This window comes from Haliaeetus albicilla, chromosome 19 (genome assembly GCF_947461875.1).
Source record: "Haliaeetus albicilla chromosome 19, bHalAlb1.1, whole genome shotgun sequence".
In the NCBI taxonomy this organism is placed as follows: Eukaryota; Metazoa; Chordata; class Aves; order Accipitriformes; family Accipitridae; genus Haliaeetus; species Haliaeetus albicilla.
In genome coordinates this window covers 8,088,562-8,114,651 of record NC_091501.1, presented here as the reverse complement: position 1 = coordinate 8,114,651, position 26,090 = coordinate 8,088,562, and the positions used below count along the sequence as shown (strand labels likewise).

At 42.6% G+C, this 26,090-nt stretch overlaps 1 protein-coding gene across 2 annotated transcripts in view; it reads left to right on the top strand.

Moving 5' to 3' along the window:
* Nucleotides 1-7,865: 7,865 nt before the first annotated feature.
* TRIM24 (tripartite motif containing 24) overlaps nt 7,866-26,090 on the top strand; it is a 66,521-nt gene continuing 48,296 nt past the window's right edge. Inside the window, exon 1 of one of the 2 annotated variants that reach the window (XM_069807508.1) lies at nt 7,866-8,375. In XM_069807508.1, the coding sequence (XP_069663609.1) occupies nt 7,973-8,375 (403 nt within the window). In that variant the 5' untranslated portion in view covers nt 7,866-7,972. The remainder of the gene's footprint in view (nt 8,376-26,090) is intronic. The other variant, XM_069807509.1, reaches the window with a different exon arrangement.

Genomic DNA, 26,090 nt, shown 5'->3' with positions numbered 1-26,090 from the left:
CTTCCTCTCTCCTTCTTGCCCCCCCCCGTCCCTACACGTCATCCTTTTAAACAGAAACCGTTGACCAAGTCTGGGACTAGGAGTGGATCCAGCCGCCCCAGGCTCCTCCTTGAGAAGGAGTCTAGAAAGCAAGGGGGTCCGTTCTGATCCTCGTGACTCAACGGGAGCGCTCTCCTTATTTTCTTCTCTGAATTGATCCCCAAATAAGTAAGGCTTACATATGGTTAGCACATGTTGTACAGTTTACTGACATAGTTTCATGTTCCTTTTTCCATTTCTTTTTCTATACCTCCATTCTCCTTTCAAACAGCAGCTTAATGACATGATGCAAGGTTCATATTGATAAGTTCACTTGTACTTGGGCAAGGTTAGCTTGGTTGAATAAATGTTGATTGTTGTTGAACTCCCCTGATGTCGTTTTACCTCAATTCTGACAAAGGAAATCCATGAATCTGAGTCTCTCCAACCTTGGGAAGCGACAAGCTGGAAATTGCATGTGGAAAAGCAAAGGCAAAATGGTCTTTGCCTATCTCACACCCTTCTTCCCCAGATGCTAACCAAACACAAAGACTTTGAGAAGGAAATGCTCTTAGATGTTCAGTATTTGCCTAGATCCATAAATGCCTTGTGCTTACTGGGAGTAAAATGTGGGGGGTTTAGATATTGTCTATCTAAAGTTCTTAAATGTATAATCTACTCTCTTTATTTTCATTATCATATAATTCCCTAAGAATTAATATCATAAATAGTGATGACAGAATGAAAAAATTGGAGAGAGGCTTGTGGTATCTCATGCCTTCAGTCTTGGGGCTTAAACAAGTCAGAGTGTCGTGTGTCCCATCACAAAGAAGGCTTTCAGAGCTGAGAGGTCAGGTGAGAGCCTTGAACTTTGTGTGCAACAGCCTTGATGTCTGTCCAGACAGAGATGGCCGGAGTGCTCGGAAGGTGTTATTCCAGGTAATGCAGTCCTGTGTCTATCCACTGTGGCTTTTAGCCAGGATTGTGAATTTTTTATCCTCTATTTCATTGTCCCACCCTCTATTCAGGGCTGTTCAGAGAAGCTGCATAATAAAACAAAGGAGTTGTTTTGACTCCAGCTGGTCCTCGTGCCTGTTGTCCAACGTGGGTTTGGTTTAGTTGTATGGATGAGACTTGGGACACAATGAGAGGGAAACTCCAAATAGCTCAGGGGCTTTTTAAGAGGTGAACATTTTATTTACTAGCTAATTGCTACTGCAAATAAAAATTTCAGTAACCAAGATAAGTTATATCTTTCTGCTAGGAAATCTATAGCATGCTCCTTTGGCCTAAATTGATGGATTCTGAATTTTCTAATAAGCTTTGCTTCATTGAAAACCAACTCTGTAAAAGTAGCAACGTGTAAAAGCAAACCAACCCTTCTTATTTTCCCTGTATGTGTATTCAGAATCCTATCTCCAAACAACCTTAGAGAAAGTTTTTGTTGCTGTTTTTTTTCTTGTTAGTTCAGTATAGCCAACAGTAAAGGCCTTGTTTACATTAAGCAAATGTGCAATGATGCAGCAAAATCAATTTAGTCACACTGATGCAAATCCCTCATACAGATGTAATGCCTATGTGCAAAGTAGGGCATTTCTGAATATACACAATATTAAAAATGAAGTGAGAGAGATTCTATTATTCCCAGCCGATTCCTTAATGTGATTCATATAGATGCCCCTGAAAGCCTAAGTTGAAAGAAGGGGACTTTCTGGTCAAAAATAAGGGTTCATTAAGAGTACCGTTGATCATGAAGGAATATCATGACCTTTAGATTGCAAGTTGCAGTAGCTTTACAGATAGATTAATACCCTTTACGCTTAAACTGAGCATATTTGACCTTAAAATCATTGGGAAAATAAATAAGTGATTGCATAACTCCATTTTACGGTTACTTTTCAGAACAGAAGTGAAAATGAATGTATTTTTGGTCCTGGCCTGTTCTTAGTAATTTAATGTGATCTGTTGTCAACAAGAGGGAAAATAAACCTCTGACACTCAGTAAGAATAAGAAGAGAACAAAATGTACCTTACTGTGGGTATTCAGCCAAAGATCTATGGGCAAAAAATGGCACAGCCTGTGAAGGCATTACTGAAAACCAGGTGGGGTCAGCAAGTGAGGTGACAGTAGGAATACCAGTAATGAGATAATGACCATTTTCTTTTGCAGTCTGCAGAGGTTTGGGGATTTTTTTTAGTTTTTGTTTTTTTAATAAAAATGCTTCAGAAAATTGTGACGTTGGACTAAAAGTTATTGGTCATTTGGTAGATGTCTTTTAGATATCTTTTGGGAAAAAAAAGATTCCAAATACTTTATGATGCAGTATAACATGTATTTGACATAGTGATAAATGAAAGACCAAAATCCAAACAAAATATTGTTATTGAAAACATAGTTTTTAATCAAATCCAGACTATGTCTCAAGAGCTTTTCTTTACAAAGTACTTTAAAATTGGGGAAACTTTTTCCTAATCTGAACGGAAGCACATTCTGAAACCTGGGAATCTTTTGTTAAATGAAATTTTGATTCTCCTTACAGTTGAAGACTCGCACTAGGGAAGTGAAAAAAGATATCACAAGGGACTTCCTTTCCATGTGCATTCACCTACTACCATCGCTACTGATGCTGAAAGTGGCGGTTAAAACAACTTTTTTTTTTCTCCCCCAACCTCCCTGAAAAAGAAAAAGTAGTTTAGAAAGTCCCTTTTCACGAATGAAGTCACGGCTGAATCTCATCCTGGTGGGTTACAGTCTCTCAATGGAGCCAGGTGACTTGAGAAACACTGTTCTGTTGGTCCAAATTCTCTTGGACCTTCCCAGAAACATACATTAACAGGAGTTTGCAATGCTTCATTTTTTCTAACAGCACTAATGCTAACAAGAACCCGAGTAGGAAACCCTCATCAGATAAAGAGACAGGGGCAAGAGAAGTGCTTAGGCAGGTAGGGAGCTAAGCACTCAATTATTACTGAATTTCAAATCCACAGGCACTACAGCTATACCCCCTACCTTATAATTCCTGAGATTACTGAGATTTATCAACAGAAGCTGTGGCCCCCACTGGATAATTCCCGAGTTCCTTGAAATGAGTCTAATACCCAACAGGGTTACTTGTGCTGCTGCAGAAAGATATTTCTGGCCTTCTACGTGTCAGAAAAGAAACTGGATGTGACAGATTTGGAGCTGCCCTGTGATAATTTAGGAATATGGTCTGTTGGCCTGATTATTTGGATGAATGTCTGAGTTTAACTCATCAGGGGCTGGCTTGCAACTGCACTCTTAAATTATTGCTGGGCTGGTCTGTACTTGCAACCCTGGGATGCCCCACTTCCATTGAGGCTGCACAGCCAGGGAGCATGGGGACTTGGAAGGGGGAAGAGATGCAGTTTTGAACCGCAGCACCTCTGCACGGGCAGTCCTAGCATCCTGCTCATCCCTAGGAGAGACGTAGGACTCCAAAGGTCCCTTGGGGATTAGAGATGGGACCTGTAACCGTTTGATAAAACATTGCATTGTTAGAGGACATTAACTGGGATTTGTTCGTGTTTAGCCATACCGATTCCACGTGTCTGTGGAATTTTCTGTGGAAGTGAAGGTTAACCCTAAAAAATACATTGTGGAATTAAAAAGGTTTGCGAATACCACGGTCATTTTCAGCAGTTTTTATCTAATACTGGGCATTCAGAACTGGCATGTTGCCTCTCCCCTTAGGCAAGCCCCTTTTTCACGGAAGGGAACCTAATGGGATGACCCCAGGGTTCCTTTACAAAAGCACAGTGACTTCTCTGAATGTGAAACTAATGCGAAGCTGCGCAGTGGTGGTGTTATTCCATAGTTTACAGTGGAGGCATGTTGGGTGGAGCACTGGAAACACTACAGGGCAGCTGGCCCACTCCAGGGTGTTGAACCCAGCCTCATCTGTGGTGAGCTTCCAGCTGAGACCAAGCTGGTCAAGTGAATCTCTTCTCAATTGTGAAAGAAGAGTGCCAGTGGCTATTTGCCAGGTGCCAAAGAAATATTTGACTTGGGTAAATAGCATGTATAATAGGATACAAAAAAGGTTTCTAAGAAACCATCGCTCAGTTTGGAAGAAAAGATTTTTTGTGTGTGTGTGTATCTTGGGTGAGTGAAGTATAGAAAACAGAAAGTTGAAAATCCTAAGAAAATTACCCGAACCAGGTTCCTCTCACTCTCTTCTGGCTGAGAGGACAAGCAGGTAGTTTATTATAGCTTTATAGGTTCTTGATTGCAGAGTTCAAAAAGGCAGCCTATAGGCCTAAGCCATATTCTAGATTAGTTCCTAATTCAGCCTTCATAGCTAGGGAGGCACTATGTTCATTCACTGCTTATTCCAGCTGTTCTGGTACGTAAAGTTCTCCTTCTTCACTGTTGCTGGAAAGGTTAATATATTACATCTCCCTAACTGTGAATTTCTAATGGACTCATCTTGTCCCCTGTGAACATCTTTTATATTTTATGGATTTCACTCAACAGCAAAACCAACCATATATTAAGACATTCATTTCTCAAGAGAAGTCAGACTAGAAAATGCTGTATATTCTGGGGCGGATCCTCCCAGTGACTGCTTCGTGTTGCTGGTACTGGAGTCTGGCCGAAAAGCTACTATATCCACCTCTTGGATGACCACAGTGGCAAAAGCATTTTTTAATGATACAGATGGAGCGCTGAGTCTCCTCCACCACTTCCTTCAGTGTTGCCACATAAAGGATAAAACTGAGCTGTCCAGATCACACTGAAAGCCCCATGGCTTTATTTTGGTCTATGAAAAGACTTTGGAAAGAGACTGTTTAGTGTCATATGGCTGTCTGAGAAGGAGGAAACGTACATGCCAATGTTTAGAGATAATCTGGGAAGGGTTGTGTTTTGTAAGGCCAAGTGACTGACTACTAGAAAATCTAGAAATACAGGGAGGAGACAAACTGAACCAGAGACAAAAGGAAGAAATCAGAGCCAGCAAGTAAATTCTGAGTGCAAGGAACTCCTAGTTACGAGCCCTCCACTGAGAAGATCTGCTGGGTAGTCAGCAGCTATTTCCTTCTGCAGCTGAAGTTTCTGAATGGTAACGTTTTGTGGAGTGTGTTGCAGGAATCTAGATTACAAATGGCAAAAGTCTTGATTACAAATGACAAAGGTCTAGATTGTGGTCACAAAGTGTATATCTAAACAGAAGGCAAAATGCTGGAGAAATACTGGTTCTGGAGTTTGCTTTGATTGGGATGTTCAGAAGAAGCAGAGGATTTAATGAAACTCACATATTATGGACAGAAGTAACAAGCAGCATAGCAAGCTCTTAAGCTCTTCTGTGAGCATGGAAGAGGGAGGAGAGATGAAGTAATCATCTCAGCTGCTGGTTGTTTCCTGCAGCTAGTCAACATTATTTCCATGCTTTCTAAGCTGATTCTATCAGCTTGTCACCATCTTCATTTTTTCTCCACTGGTTTGTCTCATCCCAGTGAAACACTGGAGGACCCAACAAATCATAGCCTGTTTCTGACAGAAATTAGACAAAACTGGCAACTGTTTTCAGACTGAAGACAGTACAGCACATATTGCCCTGTCGTGGGTTTGTCTACACCTTTTACAAGCAACCCCAAGCCAGCTCTGCCTTAGCTCCCTGTTGGCCAGATGCAGTGTAGCTCTGGTCCAAAAGCAGTGCACCTAGGTGAGTATAATGGGGTGCAGCATCTTTTATCGATTTTTTCCACATTTTGTCTGAGGAATGCAGTTACACTTAAAAGCTTTTTCATTCACTCTCATCTTCTCATACTGCATGGCTGGGATGGTTATTTCTATTCCTCCCTAACGCTTTTTGCTCCTGTCCCGAGTACTCCTAATCTGATGCCACCACTAACAGGATGAGAGCAGGGCTCTACATTCAAATACAAATCATGCAAGTTCAAACATTTATTTTAAATCAGATGTTGTTCAGATGTCATGCGACTACAGATTTTACAGCACAGTTTGTGTGAGGTTTGCAAACATTTCAAGCAAATAAACTTTGCAGAAAACATAATCGTATCATTTTACTAATCTGTGGGATACTGGCTCATGGGGATCATCATTTCCAACAAAGTGTCTGCTCAGATCCTTTGCAGAGTGATCTTCGTACTGTTTGATAATATCTCTATTTTCGTGTGTTGACACCTATTGGAGAAAGAGTTTATACTAGTTACAGAGACCATCTAGTTTGACTATCTTATGACTTGCTATCATCCCCCACAAATATATTATTAATTGACTTTCCAATCATGTTTGCTATTAAAACTAATCAAACATAATTCAGTTATCGCCTGCTTCCCAACAGACCCATTCTAATGGCTTTTTTGATACTTTTTCACCATCCAGAACCTGTACCATCATCCTTAGCTTTAATTCCCAAACCCATTTAATCATTAGCACTTACACGCTGTTAGCGTGTTAGCTCCTGTCACAAGGAATTGTTAGAACATCATCGTAGGGCGTTGGATGGCGAAGCTGTTGTGTGTGTGATAGAGGATGACAGGGCTCTACCCTACCACTTGTTGAGTCTCAGCAAAGGGAGAGAGGCAGCTGGACTGGGAGGCAGAAGGTGTGCTTCAGGTGACATTTTTCCCCTATGCATGGCAGGTCAAGGGTTGAGAAGGTATGGTTTGTCCCCTCTCTTGATCTTTTTAAGCAGGGAATGACATTTATCTTTTAACAGTTCCTCACTGTAAAGCCAAATCTGCCTTTTTTTTTACCCCCTGAAACAACCTGTAGTATTGTTCTCCTGTTATCATGGTAAATTATGGATGTGAGACATGCTGAATCATGACAATGCTCCTGTAGGCAGTTGTTCTATGTGCTTAAGAAATTCGTCTTTTGTCATGCTCCTATTTATTACGGGTCTGATGTTAGGGTCTTGATGGGATTCCAAGGAAGCAGGATGCGCGCTGGCCGCTCTGGGACTCTAAGCGCAGTCATCTAGAATATTCTGAGGAGCCCAGATCAGCTTACAATGGACCTGTGACCAATGCGTAAGCAGCGTTTCACCTCTGCACGTGAACTTAAGTTAAATCACTTGATTCAATAAAATGTCGCATCCAAGCCGGAACTGTACTTTTCCATCGTACTTTTTTAATTTTACCGATCACCAATTAGCTTCCGTCAGGTAACGCGCCCGCGCATGGCAGCGTCGACGTGATCCGCCGATGCGAACGCGGGCCAAAACTTACAGACACCCACGCTTAGAGCGGGGGAGAAGGGCCCCCGCCTCCTTAACGACCCCTCAGAGGGGCGAAGGCCTCGCACCCAGCCAGCGCCACTCTGCCCACGGGCCGCTGCCGCGGTCCGGGCCTTCCACCCAGACGAGAGGGCGGCCATTTGGGCAGGGGCTGAGAGGACCACGGGCTCCAGCGGGGCCCGTAGGAAGCCTTCAACGCAGCGTGCGCGGCCTGCCGGGGCGCCGGGCCCCGGGGAGGCGGCGGGGCTGCCCCGCCGGGCGATCGCCGCCCCGGAGCGGCCGACGGCGGCGGGGGGGAAGAGCCCCGCCCACCGCCTGGGGAGAAGGCGGGGCCTCTCGGGGGCGGGGCCCCGCGGGGGCGGGGCTTCCTCCGGCCGTCGGGCTGGTTCCTGTGGGGGCGGGGCGGGAGAAGCGCTCGCCGCACGTAGGCGGGGGGCGTGGCCCCGGAGGGGGGGGAGTGGCGCGGCGGGGCGGGGCGGGGCAGCGGGGCCGAGGCGGCGGGCGCGGCGGGGGGAGGGGGAGGGGCGGGGCCCGGCGTGGCGAGGGGCGGGGCCGCGGGCGGCCGTTGGCCGTGTCGCGCGGCGGGGCAGCCTCCTCCCGGGGCAGGCACACAAACACCGCGGCCCGCGCGGGGCGGGGGTCGGCGCGGCGGCGGCGCGGGCGGGAAGCGGCGGGGGCAGCGGGGCCGCCCCGCCTCCCTTCGGCGCTCCGGCGGCGGCCGGCGCAGGACAATGGAAGAGGCGGCAGCGGCGGTAGTAGCGGCAGCGGCGGCGGCAGCGGCGGCGGCGGCGGCGGGGGGGCCCTGCCCGGCGGATCGAACGGGGGCGGCGGCGCTTAGCGGGGAGAACGAGGCCGAGAGCCGGCAGGGCCCGGCGGAGCGCGGCGGGGAGGTGGCCCCGCTCAACCTGTTGGACACTTGCGGCGTGTGCGGGCAGCCCATCCAGAGCCGGCGGCCCAAGCTGCTGCCCTGCCTCCACTCGGTCTGCCTCCGCTGCCTGCCGCAGCCCGACCGCTACCTCATGCTGCCCCCCGCCATCCCCTCCTCGGCCGCCGGCACCCCGAAGGAGCTGCAGCCGCCGGCGCCCCCCTCCTCGCCCGTCTCTTCGCCGGCCTCACCCCTGCACTGCACGCCCGGTAAGTGGCCCTTCTGCCGGCCGCCCCTTCCCTCCCTCCGCCTGGCCCGCGGCCCCCGGGGCTGGGGGTGCAGTCCCCTCCGCTCCCCGAGGCCCGTGTGTCGCGACAGACGTGGGGGGCGGGGAGCTGTCGCGAGGGGAACTTGGGAAGCACCGGCTGCCGCGGGCGGGGTGCAGGTGCCCGGCCGCGGGGCTGCCGGGGGCACGGACCTGTCGGGGCGGTCGCTGCTCGCCAGCGCCGGGGCTGCCGGCGGGATTGTGTTTGGTTTTGGTTTGGTTTTTTTTTATTATTATTATTATTATTTAATTTTTTTTTTTCTTTTAAATTTCCCACCTCGGAAGGCAAGGCAGTAATTTTACTTTCCCAGCACCTCTCCGTGCCGATAGAGAGGAGCGGCGGGAGCCGTCCCCCTCCTCCCCGCCGCCGGGCCGGGGGGTGTGGGGGCCGGGGCCGGACCCACCTCGGGGGCCGCAGCCGGCCCGGGCAGCTTCCCTCGGTGGGCACCGGGGCGGGGGGTTTGCGCCCAGAAGGGCATGCTTTTGCTTCTTGCCGGCGGGAAGCCTTGATATGGAGTGATAGGAAGGCAGAAAGAGGTAGCGAGAAAAGAAGACTTTTTTTTTTGGAGTGATGTTTGTAGGCTGGCAGCCCGGCGCTCACCTGGAGGGAAGCCCCGCAGGTGTCATCGTTTCAGCCCGGCAGGGTGCGAGCACCCGGGCGGTAACAAGTGTGGACAGGCAATAATAACACTTGTCCACGTGATAGGCAGCCTGGATGGATCTGGTAATGCATTGATGGAAAACTTACTTGTGTAATTGTCGGGCTGAAGGGAGAATGCCACGAAGAAGTTCTGGTAAGCTCACGTACTGACATAGTAGCTTATGTCAACGTGTTTAAAAAATGCATCTTGCTGCAAAACAAACTCCTGTGATCTGAAAGTGCTTTCCTAATGTTTTTTCTTTTTTTCCCGGCCCTCTTAGGTCTAGCAGGTCACTTAATTATGTTAAAGGCAACTTTGTCTTAGAAAAAGGCACAAACAAGCATCCTCTAGTGGAAATGGGTAAAGATCCTGGAGAAGCTTGAATACAAAAGAGGAAGTGTGATGGAAACTGAGCCTCTCTATAGGTGTTAGTGGAGGTTGTGCTTATTGGGATGTGTAGCGGGGGCTCAAGTGGAAAGTTGTACACGAACTCCAGATTGGCCGTTCTTAAGCAAGTATGGGTCATTGTCCTTTAAGCGTGTTCAGGAAACCGTTACCATGCTGCCAGCGGTTCTGACCAGAAAGATTACAACTTGAATATGCAAAATGTTTGCAGCAACTCATACTGGAACTTGTAGCGGAACACCCTCATGAGAGAAAGAAATATTTGTGACAATTGGAGAGACAGCCTTGCTTCAGAATATCTGAGGAAGTCCTGAGTATGTTATTAACAGGATATGCTGAGCCTCTTCATCTACATGGATGTCTGTGTTAGTGTATTCATTCAGTCTTTAATTTTAGCATGTAATTGGTGTAGTAGTCAGACTGCCTAGTCAGAAGTTCCAGAATGGGAAAATCAGTGAGACCCAAAGCCAGTATATTTAAGCTTGGTTGATCCAGGACCTGTTATTGCTCATATGTCTTATGAGTAGAACCGTGAAGTTCTGCCTGGGAGGAACAGAAAAAGCACACGCTTTTGGTGTATGATGAGGTATTTCAAGATGAGGTACTTGGAAACGAGAAAGAGGGCAGAGACGCAGCTCGCTCAGGGGTTGCAACATAGGCTGAGAGACAATATAATCATCATCTTATGAGTTTTGAGGTCATGAACAGCATAGCTTAATTCCCAGATGTTCTATTTAAACATAGCAGAAGAAGGGGTCTGTAGTTGAGTAAGAAGTGAGATGCATCTTAAGAATGAAAAGATTAGTGCTATTCAAACATCTGTTTGAGTGGACAAATGATAAATGAAATAATGAATTGTAGCAACAGCAAATGTGTAGGTCTATTCCCTCCGTTTGACTATGTGAGTTGGTTCTGTATGAATGAATGATACAGCATATATTCCTCCTTGTTCTACAAATTTACACACATACTGTTTTTTGGTGACATTATTTTTACCCTGTCGACTTTTCTTTGAAGTTATTTTCATGCTTCCACACTACCATTCATTGTCCGATAGGAAGAAGAAACTTGTATAGAACTCACACTCTCCTTGATGCATTCTTTACATCTTTTCTTGTCATGGTTTTGGCCCAGTGAAAATGACAATGGCTGTACACTAGCTACCTAAGACCTAACTTGATGATGTGCAGTGGCTGCTTTCTGTTTTCCAACCGATATAAAAAAAAAAAGTTGTAAACTTAAGTTAGGATTGAAAAAAAAAAATAGTGTCAGTGTCTAAAGCTGATTAGCTTAAGGAAAAATGTTATGGTTGGAGGAGTTCTTAAATTCTCGGAAGATGGGAGGAAGGACAAAATAGTGCAAATCTGTCACCTCTTCTGGTGATATGTTGTACAAAATGTTTGAGGAGTGACCTGAAGAAATAAACCGAAGAGTATAAGCTTAGAAAGTTGGATGGTAAATGCCTCTCATGATGTACATTGAGATTACCGTGAGTAAACTGAAGAAATAAACAGCAAGGAAGCTATCTGTGCTGGAAGGAATGTCCTAGGTAAGGAACACAATAGAAGTAAAAACTATGAAAAGCTCCTGAAAGATAAGCAGACTTACTGCTTACGCACGTGTGCTGAGCGCTAAGATGTTGCACAAAAAGAAGCCCAAAGAAAGATGGGTAGAAGGGAGTCTGTCCTGAACAAAGGAGAGGATGTGATTTGAAAAGTGCTTCGCTGAGCCAGCCTTGAGATGGAATGTTGTGCTAATATCCAAATTAGTTGAGAAACAGGTAGTTAAAGAGGAACCGAGTTTCAAGTATAATCTGGATGTGCTTTTTGTCTTCACTAAACTGTTACCAAGCTGAAACAGTCCTTCACTTTTCTAGAATAACACGTATCTTCAACTTCCAACATATAGACAAGTTTACTTGGGAGAATGTTGGCTCCCTTTCCGTAACAATACGAACAGCTAATAAAGGAGTGCTGTGAAAAAAATTTCAAACTCAAGGATCTAGAGTGAATTAAGTATTCTAGTGTTGCTCACTTGAATACGAGGTTCAGCATGGATAATGGCGAAGACAAGTGTCAAGACATGCGGAGGAGTTTCCTGTGGTGGATGTTAATCGGTATTCTTTCTGCAAAGGTAGGCTGGTGGCAAGGCCAATTAGCATGGATATACTCTACACTGCTACATGCTTTCAGTTTTAAAATAAAAATTTCTATAGAAAAGAAAACCTGTGGTTTCTGATCTCTGTACCGTTGCTGAAGTTTAAGGTGTTGCAGAATCATCTGTGTGTCAAACTTCAATGGTCTTGGCACTGGAGAACTCGCTGCTTGTTTTCTGAATGTCCAATGGCAGCTTATTTGATGTAGGTGATATTTTTGTTGTTGCATTGCCAAAAAATGGTTTTGCCACACACAGAGCGTTGCAGACTGTGGGCAATGCTGCAAGAGTGGGTCTGTAAATGTGATGCTAGCTTGTGAGCAAATGTCTACAGACACTGCTACTAAGTATCTTGGTTAACTTAGGGTGTGTTTTCTTTTTGTTTCTCAAATGGCCATTCTTCACTATTTGTGCCAGTTATAACTGGTGCATACAAGAAGGCTGTTATTAGAAATCTGCCATTTGCCCAAATTTTGTGCTGGGTGGTACTTCAATGACTAGTTGAGTAGTAGTCTGTACTTTAATTAAAGGACAGCATTGGTAATGTGGGGATATCTGGACATGATAGTACTCTTGTGGAATTTTTAAATGTGAAAGAGGTACATGAAAACTGCGAAGTTATAGATTGAGAGTCTCTTCAGAACTATTTAAGTTGCAAACATCCTTGTTTGTTCTTTATCGTCAATCTGTGCATGATATAGATTGGGAACTGGTGTGAGGAAAAACTTGTGAATGGAAATGCATAGCAAAGTTTATGCAGGTATCATGATTAAATCTTACTAGTGTCAATACCAAAAGTAGAGGGAATTTTTTTTTTCTTTGTTATCTGTAGACAGACCTACTAGCAAACAAATCCATATGAAGCTGTTAAAAGCACGTAATGTTTGGACACTCCCAGGATATAAATTCTTGGGGAGTGTCCAGACTAACAACTCAAATACGTTCGATACTTGCTGTTAATTAAGGAATAAATACTTCAGAGTTACTAAACAAGGATTTCAGTGGTGTTCATGTTTCATATTTCAGCTTATTAGTGCCCAGAAATATTTGTTTACCAACACAATTTTGGAGGTATGTAAGGCATGGAATGAAGACCTAACCCTTGATATCCCCTCATCTATGCAGATGGCATCTGCTATTTTATTATGTCCCACAGTCAGCCCTTATCCAGATAGCTTTAAACTCTTTCAGACTAATCTTATCTTGATATCTGGACTTTACCATGTCATCACTTCATTTGACCTTGAAAATACAGCTTTTGAAATTAACTTAAATTTTCTTATTTCTCTGTATGTAACATGTTCTTTCCCTCTTTCAGTTTGATAATGATTAGGAACCTTATTAGTTAGTTTGAAGGATATAATAGCTTCATTTGAGCTTTCTTATGGTGAAGATCAATTTTTCTTCCAGGTTTTGGTAGTCTAAGAGGACTTAAGATTTTTTAAAATCTGCCTGCTACGTACAATTATTTCCCTTTCATCTTCCATATTGCCGCTTGCTTAAAGTGAGTTCTCTCCATTTCTGCCATTACAAAGAGTCCGTGTTTCATTTGTGTGGGTGTATACTCACACTTGCACATATATAGTTGCACCTATGCATCCTTTCACAAGTCTTATTCTGCTGTGGTGCCATCAAGAACTGAATTGTTTAACCTGTAACAAACTTAAGAAGATTTAGGACTGCTGATATTTCAAAATAATATACATTATAGGACTAAGTATAGGAAAGATATGCCTAGTTTATGTACTGTTTTTGATTTGTGCTCACTTTGAATTGAAAACTCCTGAAGCCCCAGCGATTGCATATGTGGAAAGCATTTAGCATTGTTACAGGTGAAATATAATGTTATTGTTTTGATAGCCTGTAACGGACAAACCTCTTGGCTAAAAAGTAATGAAACTAGTAAAAACTTAAAATATTAATGAGTGAACTATCTAGAGAAGGTTCTTATTTTTCTAATTACAATGCCCTTCCTTTAGAAAAAGGTATGCTCTCAATATATGTGATGGGATATGATATTAATTGTGCAGGTATAATTTGAAGTAGAGGATATATTTGCCAAAAATTCCTGCATTCTTTTCTACCAGGAATTCCACAAAAACCTGGAGACATACCTATGCAGCCTTTATTAAGGTGGACAACTACATGATGCTGAAAGAAGCTTTAAATCATGCTTGCTCCAATATAAGATTAATGTAAGCATATAATATATGTTTATTATCTTATGTATGTCTGCAGAACAGTATTTTGAGGGTAGGTTAGATCCTGTTTTGGGTTTGTGTGGTGGAGTTTTGGTAGCAGGGGAGGGGCTGCAGGGGTGTCTCCTGTGAGAAGCTGCTAGAAGCTTCCATGGCTCCAAGCTGAACCTGCCTCTGGTCAAGGCCGAGCCCATCAGCGACGGTGGTAGCGCCTCTGGGAGAACAGATTTCAGAAGGGGAACCTGCAGCGGAGTTTGGGAAGTGGAATGTGAGAGGAACCCCTCTGTAGATCCCGAGGTCAGTGAGGAAGGGGGGGAGGAGGTGTGCCGGAGGAGGTTTTGATGCCCCCGCAGCCCGTGGCGAGGCAGCAGGCTGTCCCCCCCCAGCCCACGGAGGGGAGCGGGGGAGCAGATGCCCACCTGCAGCCCGGGAGAGAGGAGCCCATGCTGGAGCAGGGGGTGGAGGCCCCCCAAGATGGCCGCCGCTCCACAGGGAAGCCCGCGCTGGAGCAGCCTGGGACTGGAGGACTGCGGCCTGCGGAAAGGACCCACGCTGGAGCAGTTCATGAAGGACTGCAGCCCGTGGGAAGGACCCACGCTGGAGCAGTTCGTGAAGAACTGCAGCCCGTGGGAGGGACCCCACGGTGGAGCAGGGGACGAGTGAGGAGTCCTCCCCCTGAGGAGGAAGGAGCGGCAGAGACAATGTGTGAGGAACTGACCCCAACTCCCATTCCTCGTGCCTCTGCACCGCTGAGGGGAGGAGGGAGAGAGAACCGGGAGTGGAGTTGTGCCGGGAAGGAGGGAGGGGTGGGGGGGAGGTGTTTTAAGATTTGGGTTTATTTCTCACTATCCTTGTTTTGATTTGATTTGTAGTAAATTAAATTGATTTTGGTTTTTCCCCAAGTGGAGTCTGTTTTTTGCCCATGACCATAAGTGGTGAGTGATCCTTCCCTGTCCTTGTCTTGACCCATGAGTGCTTCTTTATATTTTTCTCTTCCTCATCCTACTGGGGCCAGGGGGGACAGGAGTGAGCAAGTGGCTTCATAATGCTTTGTTACCATCTGGGCTTAAACCACAGCAGATGCATTGACATTCTTACTTCTTTCACCAGTAGAAAGTGGGAGGTTGAAAAGCTGAAGCCATCAGAAACTTCAGATGAATGTTAAAACAACCACAGTGATATAGCCAGCTTCATTTGAATTAGAAGCCTTTTAGAAGTTAGGCTGTAGAAGTTATCAATAGCTGAACTGTTGTGTGAAACTTTTTTTTTTAAGCAAAGATTTAAATCCTTGGAGGCCAACCTAGCTCTGTTCTGATATAAAATCAGCTTATAATGTCTCCAGTAAGCAATTAGGACCTTCAATAATGGAAAGGTATCCTAGATCATAAGGTAACAAGAGAGGAAATATACACTAATGTATTAAAAATTCTCAGATGTGTATCTAGTTGAAAGTCCATTGGGTTGTTTTAATGCATATGATAGAGATACCTTTTAAGAAAATGACTTGCCTGAAGAGCAAGGGAAAATAATGGTGCATAAATTCATTAAGAGCCAAGTCGAGGAAGGAGTGTGCTCTTTGTGGGCTAGCTCATTTGTAGGAGAAATGTACTGAAGAGCTAGTAGGCCATGCAGCAAGTTTTTAGGTTGGCCTGCTGGCTTACCCGAGTACTACGAAGTAGCCATGTTCACTCAACTTCACTCAGTTTGTTCAATTTAAGAAAGGAATTTTGTTGCAACTCTTGATTCTGAGTGTGGTGTTGTTAAAGAAGCTGGTCTTTTGTACAAGAAAAGCTCTATGCCAGGGTTGTGTGAGTTTGTGTTAAGATGCTGTAGGTGGAATTTCCATATTATTTAGTGGAATTTCCCAGTAACAGTAAGCTTTTGAAGCTGGTATTTTGCCTATTATATCTAATCTAAGAACAAGACAGGGGAAAACCAAAAAGAATTTAAAGCTAATTTTAAAGTGACTGTATTTCAATATGAATAACTGACTGTTTGTGAAAAACCTGTTATTTCTGAAATTGGGAATTTAGACTTTTTAAAAAGATTTTTACAATAAGATGAAATACTTTAATAAAGTAGTTTTCACTGATTTCCTAACAATAATATGCTGGTCAGTCAGGGTTGTTCAGGTGAATATGGCCCTGTAGCTTGCATTGTGAACTTAGGCAGATGATCTGGCTGAATTGTGAATAGTGGCAAAATCTCCTACTGGGCTTACTCTCTCTTATTCAACTTCTATCTGCTATAACAGTTTAATGATGCATTCTTTTTTCTTTGGCTAATTTAAAAGTCGCAGAAAAATTGTTTTCATAGAAAAATTCCAGTGATGCTGTTAAAATTTACCTCTGCAATTATGTAGCTATGGAGTCATTTACTGTTTAAACTATGAACTTACAGCTCAAATGTGCTTTGAAGATGTCAGTGTCATAGTTGAACTGACTAAATGCCTACTTTTTTTTTCTCTAGTGGCCAGGGAGAATGTATAAAAACATAAATGTTTACCATCAAAGAAAGCATGAAACAGTTGTGTGAATAACTAAGAAAATTACACCATTCTTAACAAGAAAGGGTCTTGTAAAGTCAGGTATGAAACCAAAGGCAGAGCAAAAGAATGTTCCTAATTACTTGATACTCTCTGTCCAGTGCTTCAAGTAAATGCTTATTTGAAGCTTTTATGTGGGAGAAAATTGTGTATTACCTTGAATACATTGCTAACTTATGATAGAGGATTGATGTTAAACAAGCTTTCTAGTTATTTTTGAAGTTTATCAGCAGGCTATGGGAAAAAGGAAGACAGTAAGCAAGGCTCAGCTGTTTGAACTGCACTCATGGGTTTTGAGTGCCTTTGTTTCTAAAGTAGATTTGGGTCACGGGCACATTCTCATTTCAAAAAAGAAATCTGCAGCTCCAGTGCTAAACTCTCCATAAGTGTGGGAGTACATGGACAAGAGAACCAAGCCATTTGCTTTCTGACTGTAGAAAGATTCCTGCTTCTGATTAATAAGTAAGTTGCCACAGGCAACTTTTTTTTAAAGTGGTGAGTTCCCCTTTCTACTGTAGTTCCTCAAGTGAATATAGTGCTATTTGAACAAAAACAAGACTATAGCCAAAATACCCTTTGAACTAGAATGATTACCTAATTTGAAAAGTGACCGTATATTTTTCCAGTGAGCTGACACATTTGTCTGTACTGTATGTAGTAAAAAAGAAACAGGACTATTTTTACGTAAATGTTGACTTGGAAAAGCACCATGTATTTTCTAGGATGTCTACCTGAGTTCAGAAAGCTTGTGATAAATTTAAAAGTTCACTTAACCTGCTTCATTCATTTCTAGGCATCTGCTATAGAGTTACAACATGGTTAAGGATGTGCAGAGTTGAAGTGTGTTGAACTAATGCTATAAGCCAGCCTAACAGAAGTTCACGGTAGGCTTAGGCTGCTGCTGAACTTGCTGTGTCAGGATACTTGTAACAGTGATGCTGGTTAGGGGAGGGAACACTGGTAGCTGTGCAGGGAATGAGTAGGTGGGAAGAAAGAGAGGCAGAGAGCTGCAGCGCTCTGCTGGGGCTGGAGAAAAAGACATTTTAAAATGGGAGCAAGCTTCTAATTTTAAATGCACAGCACAGTCCTTGGACAAAACAGCCCAGCACCAATAGGCCTGTTACTAGAAATGAGTAGTATGCAAGACTAGCCTGAACAGCAAAAGTGTGAATTGAAACATACTTCTTTTTTCAACCTGGACTCTGCTTTAAAATGAGTAAACTACTTGCTAAAGGAATGTAGGAGTGTAAATTACATGCCTTCCTAGTCAGTTGGTTTAAAGAGAAGTGGAAGTAGCTTTGAATAATCTTTGCCTTTTGGAAAACCTCTGTGACTTGTAACTATTATTTCAATAGTTTTCAAGCAAAAGTTGAAATTCATGGCGTTCCCTAGCCCCAAAGGGATAAATTAGGGTAGTGGGCAACTGATCAGTCACAAGCTGAGATAAAGACAGTTTATTTAGCAGACAAGCTTTGGTGAATGAATATAGAGCTGTGTAATGATGCGCTGTTTCTGATAACAGGGCCTCAGTAATGGGCAAATGTCCTGGGAACGTTGAAATCTTGGAGGTAGCATACTTCAGGGTTAGATTTAGCTCTTTTGAGTGTTTACAGCTTCCCAGTTCCAGGAGTACCTTTTGCTTGCTTGAGCAGCTGGTTTTCAGCCCTCAGTAGTTCTGTTCCTTACTTGCTTTTGTCTTGTTTGGGAGTCTTTCATCACACATTAGCAGCTATTGTTCTCAGTTGTTTTAGCCTAGGAATTGTTGAGCTTACCAACTACAGACTACTTGGCCTTCAGTTCTCTTCCCATTGCTGGTAGCAAGCGGGGACTATGAGGGTATAAGCTGCTGGCTAGCAAATCTTTCTTTGAAACTCCCAAAATAATTTAGAATACTTCAATTGTTTAATCGTACGTTAAAGGAAATTGATCTCCTTCGAGAAGCTCTACTTGAGTTTTCCTCAGTCCCTTCTTTATGCAAGAAACTCAAATGTGGATTCAGAGCTCACAGTTTAAACCATGCCTGAGGAAGTATTATCTCAAAATATAGATACATAGAATTCTTTCCTGGGATAAACATAGGTGTAGCTTGCCTCCCATAGTCTACCTGAATGTGAGTCCAGAGATGCTAGCAGCCCTTTCTTCAAATATTACACTCCATGCTGTAAAATAGAATGGTTATTCCCTCCTTCGTGGCAAAGACAGAGTCCAATGATGTGAAAAAGTGTTCAGAAGAGCCTGGGATGGAATGTATGGGGGGGGGCCTGTGGTCTTCCCACATCTTCTAGCAGTGAAGATTAAATAAAAAAAACCTAGCGGTAGAGTCTTATTCTATATCATAAGAATGACCTGCCAGAATTGTTCTTACCGCTCGATAAATAAGTATTTGTTGTATACACTGTTGGGACTGGCACCATCGGTAAGATTCTGTGTATCTTGATGGACTAAGCAGGTTCAACTGCAGCTTGGGAGACAGTCCTCTGTTGCCTTTTTATTCTTAGAAGTGGCCTTGTAACTGGAACCAGATACAACTTGGAAGCAAAGCCACAGTTTATGGTAGCTCACATGTCTTCTAGATTATCACTGCTGTTTAAATTCAACTAGGCTAAAGATCGCTTCTCAAAATAATCATTCTAGAAGCTGTTTTGGCAACATGAGGAAGACTTTCTATACGGGTATCCAAAATGGATTGAACTGACAGTACTCTTCCCTGCGTTCCACCCTTTGTGCAAGAGCTGAATGTAGCCTGGATTCTTTAAGAAGCTAAATGCTAATCTTGCATCCTTTTAAAATCCATTTAGTAGCAGTAGTATTGTATTGTGTTCCAATCTGATTGTATTTATCGTGTGGTTTTTTTTTAAATTTTCCCTGCTTCCAGTTCCATTGGGATGAGATCAGATTTAATGAGGTTTTCTTTGGCTGCCTTTTGACTGATTTAAATTATTGAGAATATAGTATAGGTGCTATGAGCTGCAGGATGTCTGACTTCAAACCTTTGCCAGAATAGCTGTTGTTCTGCCTTAAAGTTGTGATTGTTTGGTTTTTCTTTTTCATTTGTCGTTATGCCAGCCAAGTGGGTTGAGAACCACAATGCCATGGTTGAACCATTGTGAATGTTCCTTAAAAATAAATAGGAATAGAACTATAATCCTAGTTCATTCCCAAACTGGTATTGGAGGCAAAGTGTAATGTTCTCAGAACTCTGTTATCTGAACTAATGTATGATCAATCCTTTCAGGCAGTATGGCACAAGAAGGTGGAAATAGATCAAGTGAATCTAAAGGACAGGTGAATGGCATTTATGAAGACCAGTTTTGGTCAGATTCATTTCCCTAAGCTTCTTTCTTAGTACAGAGAGTGTCATGCTGGGAAAGGACCTTTGAAGGAGCTCTTCACTGGTTTGGGGAAAATGGGGGAAACCGTAGGAAGATTAGATTTCTTCAGTGGATGTAGATGTTCACATCAGCCAACAGGGTCTAGTTCATGGTTCAGTTATCTACTGCAGATTACAAGAGAGAATATCAGGAGATACGGAGTGGGAACACAAGTAGTATCACTGCTGCCTTTGTAACCTGCTGTTTTCTGAGAGCTGTAGGGTATTTTAAATCACTGTTGTTCTTACTTGATCAAACAGCACATCTCTTCAACCCAGGAGGAGTACGTTTTATTAGTTACATTTAGTAATTTTCATATTAATGCATTATCAGAGTAGAAGGAACAATGCTGCTTCTTAATTAATGCTGATTCTTGTATGTTTTATAGTCTGTGTGGATCTCCCAATGCACATATTGCTCCAGCTTTGTATGTGGGAACTGGAAAAAGCTGGTCACCTTGCTTTTTAAACCCTTATGGCAGTGCTGTGGGATACTGGGCACATAACAGAGGAATATAAAGGCTTTTTATTCCTGTACAGGTACACCCAAAAGTGCAATGCTTGTACCTTGCACATAACTTGGAGGATATTCTCCTCTCTAATTACTGGGCTTAGAATATCGGAGGGATTCCTGCAATCGAACTGGATGGCCAATATTGGATAAGAGTATTAGTGTAGTTACTGGGAAGAAGTGAATGTTTTTAAGGTATGATTCATCTGACCAAGTGTAGACATCTGCTTTAAGGATGAGACAACTCATGATCTAACTATATTACCTAGGTCTGTATTGACTATGAAGGGAACTTCATGTAAATCAACACCTTAGATGAATCCCACCCAAGGTATTAAAATTCGGCAACACTGCAAAGAAACTTTATCCACCTTTGAAGTGCAAAGTTTAACTTTATGGAGTCACTTTGCCATAGTAAATCGGTATTATTTCTGTGCTGCTGTTAAGAGTTACTTTTTCATAGATGCAAAAATTCTGCATGTGACAAGCTTTGGTATTGAACAGCTTTTGAGTATAACAAGTAGTCAGAATAGACTGGATTTGGGAATCTTGGGCTCGTTTTTCTCAAATAAGTTAAATGGCTTGAATCTTTACTTTTTTTATTCCAATAATAACGTCTTACAGAGCACTTAAACCTATCTAATGAAAACTGCAGGAAATAAGAAGTATCTATTTTTTTGGTCTTATTGACTACATTTACCAGAGTGTGAATTTTCATCAAATATTGTTTGTGCCTTTCATTCTCTGCCCTGCCAACAGCAAGCTTTAAAAAAAAATTAAAAAAAAAAAAAAATCTAGAAAGCCTTAATATATTACCAGCTTAATAATGAAAGTGTTTATTATACAACAGACTTAATTTCAGCACAGACTTAAAGTGTGCCTTTATAAATATTCAGAATTTATTGATAAATATATATTAAATTCTTCTTACTGTTGGGGATCTAAGTCCTGGGTATTGTACTTGTCTGGTAAATATGCTATTATCATATTATCATTGAAGAAATTATATATTGAAGAGATACTAAGAAGAGCAATGAAGCTGGTGGAGGGTCTAGAGCGCAAGTCTTGTGAGGAGCGGCAGAGGGAATTGGGGTTGTTTAGCCTGGGGAAAAGGAGGCTGAGGGGAGACCTTATCGCTCTCTACAACTGCCTGAAAGGAGGTTGTAGCGAGGTGGGTGTAAGTCTCTTCTCCAAGTAACAAGCGATAGGACAAGTGGAAATGGCCTCAAGTTGTGCCAGAGGAGGTTTAGATTGCATATTAAGAAAAATTTCTTCACCGATAGGGTTGTCAAGCATTGGAACAGACTGCCCAGGGAAGTGGTGGAGTTGCCATCCCTGGAGGTAGTTAAAAGACATGTATATGTGGTGCTTAGGGACATGGTTTAGTGGTGAACTTGGCAGCGTTAGGTTTATGGTTGGACTCTATGATCTTAAGGGTCTTTTCCAACCTAAATAATTCTGTGATTCTAATTGGCAAAAAATCTATTTTTTTAATAACAGCCTGCCCTTTCTTTTTCTTCTTTCCACCCCCTCACCAAACAAAATAATGTAAACAAAGGCAGAACCTATTATTCTAAATTAACATACTGTTTCTATGTACTTTGGAACATCCATTCCCTGCATACACAGTTTATGGATAAAGTTGTTAGAGTCTTTCATTATATTTGTTACATCACTGTAATTTCTATTTTGAGATCATTTGAAGGAAACATAATAGAGCTATTCATGGCTTCTGTCTGAACTATAAGTCTGTCCTTGATGAGAACTTCAAAATAGATATCTATATAGCAGAATACAGATGGATGCAGCCAACACTGCGGTTAACAAGTTTATGGCTCTGAATATTGACACTTAAGTGATTTTAACCAAGTTTTCCTTTGGAGCTACAGACTGCGGTTTGTTTGGGTACTACATGAGAGATCTGTGTGCTTCTCAGTTGTATTTTCCACCAGGAATTTGAAATCACCATAGCAAAGATATGTGGAATAGAGTAGATGGGTGGGTTGAGATTCACTGTCCAAACTGGAATATCTTCTGCCACTTCTGAATTTCTGGGATGCCTCTGATGTTCAAAAAAACCAAAAGGACTGGCAAATATACTGCACAATTCATAGGAGACCTATTTCCTTCTGGAATAGTAGCTGGAAGCCAGGCAGGATATTCCCCTCAAATTAGGTATGTCTGTTTAGGCACCTGAATTGCTCCCCTGAGGCTAGTGGCTTGAAAAATTAGGGCCAAGAGGCTGGTTTCCCAAGTCCTGATAGGTAGTTTCCAGTTACGGAGCAGTGATCAATTTGAGAATGGGAGGAGACCTGTGAAAGGAACAGATTGCAAGGGTGCATCTGAGCACTCGAAGAGAGGGAGTGACAGGAGCTAGCCAAAGGCCTTGAATTGCATTAGTGTTCCTGTTTTGGATGACACTTCTCCTGAAGTACTCTGACTAAAGCCTGTTACCTACTGTAGTTCCCAGTACTCCTTCAAACTTGGTTCCCTTAATGTGGTCCGGATTCTTGGAAGTTATTTTTTGAGGCTTTTTTTACCTTCACATCTGCTCACTGTTGATGGGAACATTATGGTATCTGGGGCTAAAGAGAGGAAGTGGGTGAACCAGTGAAAAGTGTCACGTGTTGGAGTACAGTTTTCATCTTTTCAAAAGAGGTTTAAAAAGAACCAGCTCCTTCAGTGTCTTCCAGAAAGGCTTGGTTCCTTGGTGTGTGACTGCATCCAACTGCCCAAATGGTAATCTGCTTACCTACTTTTTCAGCAACTGTCATTTCTGGTAATAGATGTGTTGTACTGCAACTACTGAACTGTCAGCTGGTAGTAGATGAGAACTCTAAAAGATGAAGACCAGAGTATGAAATTTCTTGCTACAAAGAAATGACTACCAGCTGTGTCGCGCTCACAACTCTAAGGTGGGGTCCGTCTCCTTACCAGAGTTTCTGGCAACAGAAATTTTTTGCCCCAGTGATCTTTTATTAAGTAGTAATAACCACATGCTAACATGTTGCTATTCAGGGACAAAGGTGTTAATTTCCTTGTTCCTGAAGCACATGGATAAAATGGACTTGAGCACTGTTGGTAGGAACCTAGAGTGTCTGCAAAATGGTATTTCAGTAGAATGTATGAATCTAGACAGCATTAAACCCATTTTCAAAATGTTAGCAACTTGAAAAATTAAATACTAGGCTGCTCAGAGAAAACGATGCAAGGATGTCGCTGAATCTTAAAAATCCTTGCGTCTTTTATACTTGAATTCATTACATATAAGTTGGAAATACTTGACAATTTCAGGACTTGAAAGAATGTATTTTAATTTTGATGAAAGAAATGCTCATCAGTCAGCAGTGACAATTGGCATAATTATTGGCAGCTTCTGCATCGTTGTTTAAGCGTGTTCATTGCAAGGCAGTGAGGTTTTTTTATTCATCATCTTGTGCTTAAATATTGTCTATCCCACAATAGCAGTATTTCCCTTTGTTACCGTTATGACGCTTGTTATAATTGTCAAAGGAAATCCATTGGACAGCCTTGGATGTGAACGTAAACTCTCCCTTCAGAATTTCTTAAGGTATTCAGAAGTGGCTGGAGAGTCAGCCCGTGCAAAATTTACAGTTTATGAAGTCTAATATGCAATATTTGAAATGTTTGAAGATTGGGCAAGTATAGCAAAAACAATGAACCATTTCACAGAGCAGCTGAAATATTTTAATTCAGCTCTGCAGTGCTTTCCAAGAAAGTCAATGCACTGCAGCATAAAAACTGGCCTGTAACACTCTTCCAGAGGGGGGATTACAGCTAGTAGTCTTTGTCTGGTTTTTGTCTATTTACATTTTAAAGGGTGGTAAATAAAGCATTTGGGTTTTAATAAACTTACCTGCTAGATTGGTGGTTGCTTTGAATGTTTATATTTTGGCAGTAAGTGCCAGTTTCCCCTTGAGATGTGCTTTTTTGTTGGTTTAACCTATCTCCCCTCCACTAGCAGCAGCAGGCTGTCAGAACTAGATAGGAGCAGCTTTTTCTGGAACAAACTGGTTTGAAGAAGTTGCCAATTTTGCAGCAGCAGTATTGACTTAATGAGAAACAAGAGGAAAGCAGTAATTATTTTAAAAATTGATTCAGGCGTTATTACACATGATATCGTCTCTCAAATTAAGTTCTCTAAGTGTTTGTTTTTAACAGAAGAACATGACCTGTGTAAATATAACCAGTTTAGCCCCAACCCCATGCATTTTAATGAAAAACCTTGCAAATATTAACGGTGTCTATATACACAGCAAGAGGAGAAAAGATTCTGGAGGTCACGATTGAAATGCCTTAATTTTCTGTGTAGTTAAGCTAAAAAATCTTATAGCTGGCACTGTCTTCAGTCTCTGACATACCTTCTCTTAATGTTAACTAGCCTGTCCATTTTTTTAAAAAATTTAACTGTATGTGTGACTTGCTGTTAGTATTTTCTGTTCTGAAATCTGTATAGTTAAAATTTCAGACAAGACTTCGGTAAAACCAAGGAAAATTGCCTTATGCAAGCCTAATTAATTTATTCCGTAATGACTGTGTCGTTTTAGGGGAAAATTAGTTACCAATTGCTTCCAAGCATTCTATTTGAGAGCTCTTTTTCACAAAACTAGTGTTTTGTTTTTACTAATCTGTGCTGAAGAAAGGGAACCGTTAAGCCCTCCTTTTTTAGTACAGCACTTTACATCTACAAACAAAAATACCCTTTTGGATCTACAAATGATTATCTGGTGGCTTTAGCAAATTGGCGCTGAAACCTGTTCGCTACAGTGAAGACGCAAACGAGCCGAAACTGGGGCAGACCAGAGCTGTCTCCTCCTATTGTCTCAGGATGCTTCAGTAGTGTGGAATGTAGTCCCAGGAAATTGAGAACAGAGTTGGGAATAATATAGTATATGCCTTAAATCCATTCTGCTGAATGGCTTGAGATGGCATTGCTGTGGATGCAGTGTGTACCTTGTGAAGAAGAGTGAGAATGTGCCGTTGTTTCCCCTACGTGTTTAAAACGCAGGCTAGCGTTCCTTGAAGAGGCATACGCGTTGTGAGCCTGGAGACAGTGACAACTGTTATGGCGTGGACAGGAACTCTTCTCTCCTGGCACAACCCCATTTAATCCTCATCGTATTCCCTAATCCAGCTCATTGCATGGCAGCATAAATCTTTGTGTTCGCGTGGGATAGAAACGAATGGGCAGGGGAGCCAGCATTGTTACTTTTGTTAGCAATGGGGTGTCCGGGCCTGGTTCAAGCAAAGTCTGAATGTAAGGTTCCACAGCCGCTTGATTTTTATACAAATGAATACTGCTGCTAAAAAGGGTGGAGGTCTTCCCCTCTGCTCCTCCTACTCAAGAGGCACGTGCTCTTGATACAGCTGCATAAACAACTATCCTGGCACAAAGGAGTAGATGAAAATGTGGGGTTTTACCACTTACCATCCTCACAATAAGTGTGATGGTGATTATGGAACTCCTCCCATGTTAAGTAATATGTTTTCACCTGCCTTCTGGAGCACTCTGGAATGCTTGCTCCATTTAAAAAAAAAAAAAATCTTATAGGATTATTTTGACAAAAATAAACCCTGACACTTGAACTTCATTCTTCTGATGAAGAACAAGCAGGTAAGTATGCTTTTAAAAATCTTACTTCCTGCAGTGCTTTCATGTTAGACATTAACATTTACGAATTGACACATTGGAAATACTTTAAAAAGCTCAGTGGACTGCCTACCTAGACTTAGGTTCTCCCTCAGCTCACATCAGTGCACAGAGGCAGGAGGAGAAACAGGTTCAAGCCTGTGTTCTGAAATGGAGTGGTTTGG